The sequence below is a fragment of the Argopecten irradians genome, chromosome 4, assembly GCF_041381155.1.
Source record: "Argopecten irradians isolate NY chromosome 4, Ai_NY, whole genome shotgun sequence".
Lineage (NCBI taxonomy): Eukaryota > Metazoa > Mollusca > Bivalvia > Pectinida > Pectinidae > Argopecten > Argopecten irradians.
Genome location: NC_091137.1, coordinates 20,386,606 through 20,395,753, shown reverse-complemented (window position 1 = coordinate 20,395,753; position 9,148 = coordinate 20,386,606). Strand labels below are relative to the sequence as shown.

Genomic DNA, 9,148 nt, shown 5'->3' with positions numbered 1-9,148 from the left:
AAATCCTCAGAATGCAGGATTTTGCACCATTTATTCGAGAGCTTCTGGGGGCCTAGGCGGCCCCCAGACCCCTCGCCTGATTTGCTTTGTCCCACGCCCCCTCTAACCTCAAAACCTAAATCCGCCCCTGGTGTTGGCCATTGGAGTGTGTGTAACATGTCTGAGACTGAAGAAGTGTTATGATACAGTATCTGTTGTGTTCATATCTTGCTGCTCTGCGTTGAGTTTTTTCTATTTGTTGTATTTGTCGAACCGGTTGTTCTGAATAAACGAAAACGGCCATATGGTCTCTGGCTTGGAAATCAATCTGATTAAAATACAGATCCTTATATCCACTCCGTTATATAAAGCATCTGACAATATCCCATGGGGGTCACGTCCAGATGACCTTTGTACCACGTGGTCTTCATATAAGATAGATTTTCTACACCTTGTCACATGCATTGAAAACGATATTTCGTCCCAGTATACATATACAATTAGCTTTATTGTGCTCTTAGGGCGAAATGACTACGTAAACCAAAATAATTCTGACAGTTTTTTAAACTATTTCGTCCCTGAAATTTTGCAAGTAGCAATTTGATTGGCCATTTCCAAAGGTCACCTGGACATGACCCCTCTACCGACTGAGCCAAGGTGAGCGACAGAGACCGTATTTATTATTTAACACTATGTACAAGTCACACCGACCCACTCCTTTTACACATTTATATAAACGAACAACATGGTCCAACCAGTCAAACAGTCAATCGAAAACGACCCTGGTTTGTAATGCTAAAATTTACTTGGGCTTTTTTCGATTGTGCGGTTTGACTGGTTGGACCTAGTTGTTCGTGTATTAATTAAAGACGGACCTGGTGATTTTATATTGTTTTCAGACGAGCCTTGATCAAGTCCTTACAGGACTGTATAAAAAAAATGCAGGTTCGTCAGGATTTATACTTAAAATAATGACTTTAACCAACGGTCGAACCGGTTGTTCCGAATGAACGAAAACGGCCTTGTACTGCTCTGAATACAACAACATGGTCATTGTTTCTTTTCTTAAGGAATTTAAAAATTTACCTCTAATTTTTTTATTGGACCCCGCTGTTTCTGCTCCGGAATTAGAGCGAAAATGTATACAAGTTAGTTGTATCTGTTCCCGTTCCCCCACGAATGTTAAAATTTCTGATCAAAGGTGATTCATCGCATTATAAACTTGTGTACATTTAAAGAATTTACTGTACCTCTAATTCCTCATTGGGTCCCGCCCCTCCTGCCCCGGGGGGTCGGAACCAAAATTTATACAAACTCTATCATCCCGTCTCCCCAATCTGATTAAAATACAGATAAATGTAGAACTCTATGATTAGTAGCAATTTAAAGGATTTTTCTCTGTTTCCCCTATTAGGCCACGCACCTCATTCTCCTAGGGTCATTTAAAAAATGTATACGAACTCTATTCTCTTTCCCCAAGGATGTTTATGGCCAAATTTGGTTAAATTTGGTTACAATCCGCATAGAACTTCTATGACAAGTACAGTACTGTACCAATGTTAAAAGGAAATGTTGACGGACGGATGGACGGACGACAGACGCCACGCTATGATATAAGCTCACTGGCCCCCTTTGGGCCAGGTGAGCTAAAATAAGTGATCTAAACGGAATCATATTAAAGCCATGATTAAACATGAAGAAACCTGACTCTGGATAGGAAGTTTACAAAAGATATACAGCTGTGCCATTCATTTTTTTCTGTTATAAATATTCATTACAGAAGACGTCTGTTATATACATGCTGAAAAGAACATTGAAATATTGCTAAAAGGAGGGCATGTAAATGAAGAATGAAGAAAAATAAGGGGGGGGGGGGCAAAACCATGAGCTCCGGGGAACCGTAACTAGGGGACTGCCAGCATCAAAGTTCTGTTCCAATTACTCGCGGGAGTAAACAGACCCACACGTATTACTCTGGACTGCTTAGATACAAAGAAACCCATATTCAAGAACACCACTTTACAATTAAGCATCCGGAATGTCTCAACAAAACTTGAAAGAGATCAAGAAATTAAATGAAGAAACAAAGAAAAAAACAAGAAGAGTAGCAGACATGATTCATCTACAGAGTCCGAGGACCGCCATGGGACAGACGGATCATCCTTCTGGAAAAAGGAATGGAGTGATTTTTAGAAGCTAGTGACCGTATGAACATAGATAGAAATGATTTGGATTGAGGTTTGAGAAAATGTTGACACGTACATCAACCATAATATATTTGATATGGATATAGAGACAAACTCTGCCTGCGTGCATTACCTTGGACAACTTGAGCCCGATCCCATTGTATATATTTGATAAAAGATATTGTAAATCAAACTTCACAATAAGTTACACGAAGTTATGTCAGATGTGTTACAGAGAATTTGCAAACGGTTCATAACAAATTGACATTGAAAAAAAAGTAATAAACTGGACATGCAAAACCCTTGGTGGCATAGGATTCACAAGCTATGGCCTGATATTCCCGACCTGTATCTTTACATAAGTTTACAAGCTTACAATGTGACAAGGGACATCATGCCTTGCAACAAACCACACAATCTCTTCCATACATTTTATGTATATGTAGTTTTACGTCAAACTTGTGTAATAAAAAAAACACATTTAAATCGCACATATATGCTTTTGTAAAATGTAATATGTATCGTGTTGTTCCACGTTGGAAATCATATAAGAATGTGGTAGTAGTATTCTGTCGAGAAAAAATCGACTGCTTAGCCTTTTGTGGTTGCTGACAACGTTTTTGTGTGAAACTACTGTCAAAACTATGTTGTTTAAGTGTATATTGACAAGGCGTGTGTGGGCCATCGTAGTCTTGTTTGTTTATTATGCGTTACCTGCTTTCAAAAGTTGATTCCACTGCCTGGAGGTAGGTGGCTTTAGGATTTAACTTCTAGGTTTTGTCACGGATGATCTAGTGATAATGTTTGACCATTTCATGTGTTTGCATATAAGCATATGTTGCTCATGCATGGTTTCAACTATGACATATCCGTTGATATCCGGATAAATTGGAAAATATGTATCATGGTACCGTCATCATGGAACTTCCCGGTCGTTTTGCATGTAACTAGATCTTGAATTGAATACCGATGATCGAATGGATGTTTGTTTCCACTTTTCCTTCTTTTATCTCATCAAATCCAGTTTGGAGTATAAAACTACTTTTTGCAACGTTCACGAGTAAAAACCATTATGAGATGCTCTTAGTGACTCATTAACCCGTATGATACAATTAACTTGACTAGAGAATACTTATCAATAAACACTGTATGCTCTGTAGAATTAATCAGAGCTATGGTCATGGAGATCTTGGCAGTCATGATCTATTATCGGAGCTGCTGCCTTATCTTCCAATCTAAAGTGGATCCCAGCTGGTCCTGTTCACAAGGAAGACAACTGTACAATTCTTATGATGTTCGATGTTATATTTTCCCGATAATACTTTATCATAAATATGATTTGGATACATCTAGGGAAATGAGACCAAAAATACTTGTACTGCTTAGCGCTGGTTTAAGCCTAACTGTTTTAATAGCATGGGCTTTCGGAAGCCACCTTACCTATAATAGTAAGTACTTATATGTGTCGGTGTCTGGTTGGTGACATGGATGTGGGTTATATTACATCAAATTGAGTTAAATCATTTTGTATATACTACACATATAGATTTTTTGTATAGATATCAAATAATAGAATATCTTAATAATATTAAAGATATTAGACGAGTGCATACAATAAAGTTATGTACCGGGAATCTGACCAAGCGCAAAAAGAATAGAACCAGGAGTTTAGGAAGTTACTAAACAACTGTGAACCCAAAGATTCGGGTTCAGTCACGAATCTCGATAGTCGTATTTAAAATATAATGTCCCCGATAGCATAGTAATAAAACTGTTAAGATAATTTAATTATTATTTTTATCATAGATGAAGGTGACAGTGACAAAACCGTACGCCAAACGTTTACTGTATGTGTAGAAAAAAACAACATTAAGTTCCACTATAAGAAGAAAGCAGAGGGACAGAATTCGTTCACCATGGAATGATATATAGAATATACGAGCAATTTATCATCAATTTCGATATGCTGTCGTTTTCGATTTAATCAGCATCGTAGCATTTCCATTTCGTTGACATTATGTTACAGGTTTTTATCCTCTTCATGTGAAGGAGGAACAGCACATAGAACCAAAAGTAAGTTTGGTGATATGTTTATATAACAAATCAGTTATCGTGGCTATAGCCATACCCGACAAAGTAGGATATAGTATTTTCATTGTTAAAGGGACAATTCAGTGAGGCTAATTCATTACATAACCACGAAGCAAAATATGACATAAATGTATTGTTCTACATTCCTTATGAAACATGTGACAAGAAAAAGTGACAAATTCCACAACATTGTTAAGTATTTTGATTAATACCATTGAAATTCCAAATCGTTGATCAATATGATTAAGAAGGTACAACATGTACGCTGTACCCTTACCCGAGTCAAAGTCACGCACGTTTAACAAATGCAATACATAACCACTGAGGAGTAGATGAAATTATTTTTAGACGAGAATCTGCATCTAATAATGGTAACACAACTGTAAGAGCGATTTGAGTAGTTCTAAACAAAAAACTCTTTACTACACAGGCAAGGGTCAGGGTTCGGCTTACAAGGCTATGTGTAATGACGATTGAAAATTTCACATACATTTTACTACAGTGGGATTTTCTGACATATCACAGTAAATCCAACTAATCTAATTTCCATAAGAACTAGTTTCTTTCCGAAATATGTGCACGTTTTAATGTACTCTGACCGAATTGTACCTTTAACGATTGATCACTACGTTCTGGAAGTTTGGTAATAACTAGTGAACACACTCAAGATAGCCGCAGTGATGTACAAATGTTCATGGGCTAGGCCCAGTTTCATCAACATTCCTTAGCTTTAAGGAATCCCTTAATTTAAATTTCGGTATAGAAAAACATTACAGAAGTTCAGGAAAAAATATTAAGGAGCCTTCCTCTGTAATGCTTTTCTATGGAGAATTTTAAGTTAAGGGATTCCTTCAATTTAAGGAATGTTCATGAAACTGTGCACTGATGAAAGATGATTGTAGAATTATAAACTTATAAACACGGAAATTAACGACAAATACTTCAATTTAAATCTGTTAAACCTTCAAATCCATATCGTTAACGACACAACGCCCTATTTATCCATTAGATTTTCCGGTTTTGTAGTGTGTGTGTGTGTTTTTTTTTTGTTTTTTTTTTTGTATTATGCTCTTGTTGTTAAATATATAACATATTTTTTTTGGTGGTAGATATTTCCGTACTGGCCTATCTCCACACTGTCTAGTGCCCCTAATCAGACAGGTCGACCACTTCCTCCTTTTCACCTAGACAAACTGAGACAAGAGAGGCGTTCTCACCTGTTAGAGGCGTGTAAGGATGGGAGTGTTAGGTACCGCGGGACTTACCAGGTATGTGTACATGAAGAAATAGTGGAAAGTGGTTATAGGAAAATTTTATAAAATAACACAAATCTAGATTTTTTTATGTCGAGGTTTCAACATTTGCCAAAGACTTATTTGTGATTTTCACATGAAAATGTAACAAAAAAGTGGACTTCTATTGTTTGTATATTTTTTTATAGATGAATTTTAAGAATCAGTCAATATGGCGACCATTTAAAAAAAGTGTACGTCTTACGCTTAGTAGAGAGGCGAAATTTTTGAATTTTTTTACTTCTAAATTTTCATTTTTTTTCTCATGTACGACGACATTTTTAGGTCATCCGACCCGAAGGCTCAGGATGACCTAATTAATGTCATCATGCACCGTCCGTCGTCGTGCGACATGCGCCCTCCGCAAACTTTTCATTCAAACGATTTCTTCTCAATTGATAGGCCCAGGGTACTGATATTTGGCCTGTAGCATGCTGGGAGGAAGGGCTACCAAGTTTGTTCAAATGAATGACCTTGACCTTCATTCAAGGTCACAGGGGTAAAAAAAAGTTAAAATCTTTAAATGACTTCTTCTCAATAACCAGAAGGCCTATGGTACTGATATTGGGCATGTAGCATGCTGGAATGAAGGGCTACCAAGTTTGTTCAAATGAATAACATTGACCTTCATCCAAAGTCACAATAGGTTAAAATCTTCAAATAACTTTTTGTGAATAACTAAGAGGCCTAGAGACCTGATATTGGTCATGGACATGCTGGGATGAAGGGCTACCATATTTGTTTAAAAATGACACTGATCTTTATTCAAGATAACAGTGGTTAAAATGGCTAAAATCTTTCAACGACTATGTTGTATTGTGCCAATAGTCAGATGACCGTTTAGGCCCATGGGCCTCTTGTTAGTTATATCAAGATCATTTTCTGCTGTAAATCTATCTGAGGTTCATTGTGATCAAGGTATTAAGAATTATTTCAGTTTTACATTTTAATGAAGTTAAAGCAGTTCAAACTTTTAGCAAGAAATGCTGGGAAATAAATATTGTCTGGCACAAAATATATCATCTGCTAGAACTGACCCATTCACTCTGTATTATTTCATCATGTAGATCACAATTGATCAGCAAACATGGCCTATAAAAGTCCTCTCCTCAATTGGACCCCAATCTCGATACTCCAGAGGTTTCTATCACTGTCGATATATCCACTCCTAGAATATTCCTTAACAAAATGAAGGCAGTTCTGGAGAAACAAACACAATCACAAGCCTGCAGTGACTTAATTTGAAGATTACAGAGACAACGCCATACAACTTCAAAGCAAGTCAACCAGTGTGCCGTTTTTCAATGCTGTTTGATGTACATTAAAGGACTTGACTACATTCTCATTTGTAGTCACACACAGAGCGTAGATTTGTTTTGAAATATTCCAAAGGTGGATATAACGACAGTGGTAGTAACCTCTGCAGTAAAGAGAATGATGGTTTCCACAGTGAAATCAACATCCGTCATTGCTCTTGTATTCCCACTAGGTTCCGTACACGGTGTTGGAGCGACTACAGGTATCACAGAAACATCGCCTGATCTATTGTGGTTTGGAAAAAGCAGCCTCGTCATTTATGAAAAGATTATTTATGGTAATTGCGATTTCATTTCCGTATAATATTCTTATACAGATTATACCCAGTGTACAACATGACCATTTGTTTGACTTTTTTAATCGTCAGATCCTAAGTCTATTTCATTTTATTTCACGCCAATATGGATTTTTGAAAATATACTTATACCGAAAGTATTTGTACTAATTTGCTAATATTTGCTTTTATCAAATATACCAAAAATGTATTCTTTAAAAGAGCACATGGTTATTTCGCAAAGAATATCAAATTAAATATTCTTTCATTTGTCATTGGACTAGTTTCATATACTTATAGATGTATTTGTTTTGTTATTGTTACTATACATTTTTGAACTTCTTTGAAACCCTCGCATAATTTTGTAGTTTTGTATTGTAAAGTTTGCATGATACCATGTTATTCATTACGTTACAGATACTTAACGGAGCAGAGAAGAAGTCTCCTTATGACATACCAGTAGCTTTGTCCGGGTTCGGAGTTCCAAGCTTGTCCAACTTCAAAAAGGAAATTGCACAAGGAATGCTTCATGATTCAACTAAACTTATAATCGGCAGAGATCCTTATACTCGTCTGCTGTCAGCCTACGTGGATAAACTTTATTCTCCAAACGCTATATATGCAGAAAAAATCGGAAAATATGCAACAATTTTATTTAGAGTAAACACTACTGACCAAAGTCAATGGTGTGGTTTTGATCTTACGTTCAAAGAATTTGTTAAGTATTTTATTCAATCAATCAATGATGGACTCAATCGTGACAATCATTTCGCGCCTGCGTATCAGATGTGTTTACCATGTACCTATGACTATAATTATATAGCGAAAACAGACACTTTATTGAATGACACAGTGTTCCTCCTTAGTCAGCTGGGAGAGAAACACATAGCAGAAAATCTTCAAGTGAACTTTTCCAGTCAAAATCGTGAGGATAAAATTAAAGACCAATCGAATCTACTGTTCATGTTTAGAGAAAAATATAAAGGTTGTTTGTCCTTCTATGATGCACAAAGGAAAATTTGGAAGAAAATGCAAGCAGCTGGTGTTATTGATAAAAATTCGAAATATCCCATTTCACAGGAGGGGAGCGAAAACATAACGCGATCTGCATTTGAAAAACTGCTCTTGGCTGCGGTTGGCAATGCTGGTGATTCTATGGTTGCTAGGCAACAGCGGGAAGAGGCAGCCATTGAAGCATATGCTAGTATTGATGGGACAGACATGGAGAAGTTAAGTAAAATATTAGCACCAGACTGTAAGATTTTCAACTATGACTGTCGACCACCAAAGTTTTTCAAGACAGATCCAAATATCACACCGTGGTATTTCGATCTGGAGACAGCCTGACGTTGATTTTCTGTACCTCTGAATACAAACAACTGATATTATTTTGATTCAGATTCATGTGATGCTGCTTCAAATATATTTTCAATTTTATAAAGGATGCACACCTCCGAGGTTTAAGTCTCATTAATGTCTCGTTTCGACATAGATCAAAGAAATTTTGTGAGCTTTTCAAATAAAATGTGTCAATATCTGTAGTTAGTTGTCATTTGTTATTTTTATAAAAAAATTCAGACTTCTGTAGTTTTTAGAATTTGTATAGTGGGATTTTTTTAAAGATATGACCCATTTGCTGGCCATTTTGAAAATGTGTCTTTCGTCGCTTTGAGTAGAGCAAATTTTTAACATTTTTAGTTCTTAAGCCTTGCAAGGCTTAAGGGACTATTGTCAACTCATTTGCCGAAAGTACGCTGGAAGTAGCTTTTTACCTCCCCCCCCCCCCCCCCGCTGACGTTTTGAAGGAATAAGCATTCATTAATGGTATTTTACTTTAAATATCTTTACTGAAATCATCACCGCGATAACATTTTTAGCTACATCGAGCTAATCTTTATTCTGTTCATTGCTATTGAAACATTAAGCGTGTGGGAAATAATACACTTTTGTCACTTTACTGTAGTTTTACATTTTAGGGTAATTAGAGCCCTTTATATTTTACTCTAAAA

The 9,148-nt window shown here is 36.4% G+C and overlaps 1 protein-coding gene across 1 annotated transcript; it reads left to right on the top strand.

Annotated features, from left to right (window-relative positions):
* Nucleotides 1–3,507: 3,507 nt before the first annotated feature.
* On the top strand, nucleotides 3,508–8,680 carry LOC138320892 (carbohydrate sulfotransferase 11-like). Its single transcript, XM_069264182.1, has 5 exons — nucleotides 3,508–3,613; nucleotides 4,192–4,238; nucleotides 5,366–5,524; nucleotides 7,038–7,142; nucleotides 7,557–8,680. The coding sequence occupies exons 1-5, from the start codon at nucleotides 3,523–3,525 to the stop codon at nucleotides 8,484–8,486; spliced, it is 1,332 nt and encodes a 443-aa protein (XP_069120283.1). The 5' UTR covers nucleotides 3,508–3,522; the 3' UTR covers nucleotides 8,487–8,680.
* The last annotated feature ends 468 nt before the right edge of the window (nucleotides 8,681–9,148 follow it).

Bases quoted from the DNA above. Each gene is read 5' to 3' on its own strand.
- LOC138320892 (XM_069264182.1), top strand. From the start codon at position 3,523: ATGAGACCAAAAATACTTGTACTGCTTAGCGCTGGTTTAAGCCTAACT. The intron at 3,614-4,191 runs GTAAGTACTTAT...ATTATGTTACAG, and splicing joins AAGCCACCTTACCTATAATA to GTTTTTATCCTCTTCATGTG. The intron at 5,525-7,037 runs GTATGTGTACAT...TATTCCCACTAG, and splicing joins GGTACCGCGGGACTTACCAG to GTTCCGTACACGGTGTTGGA.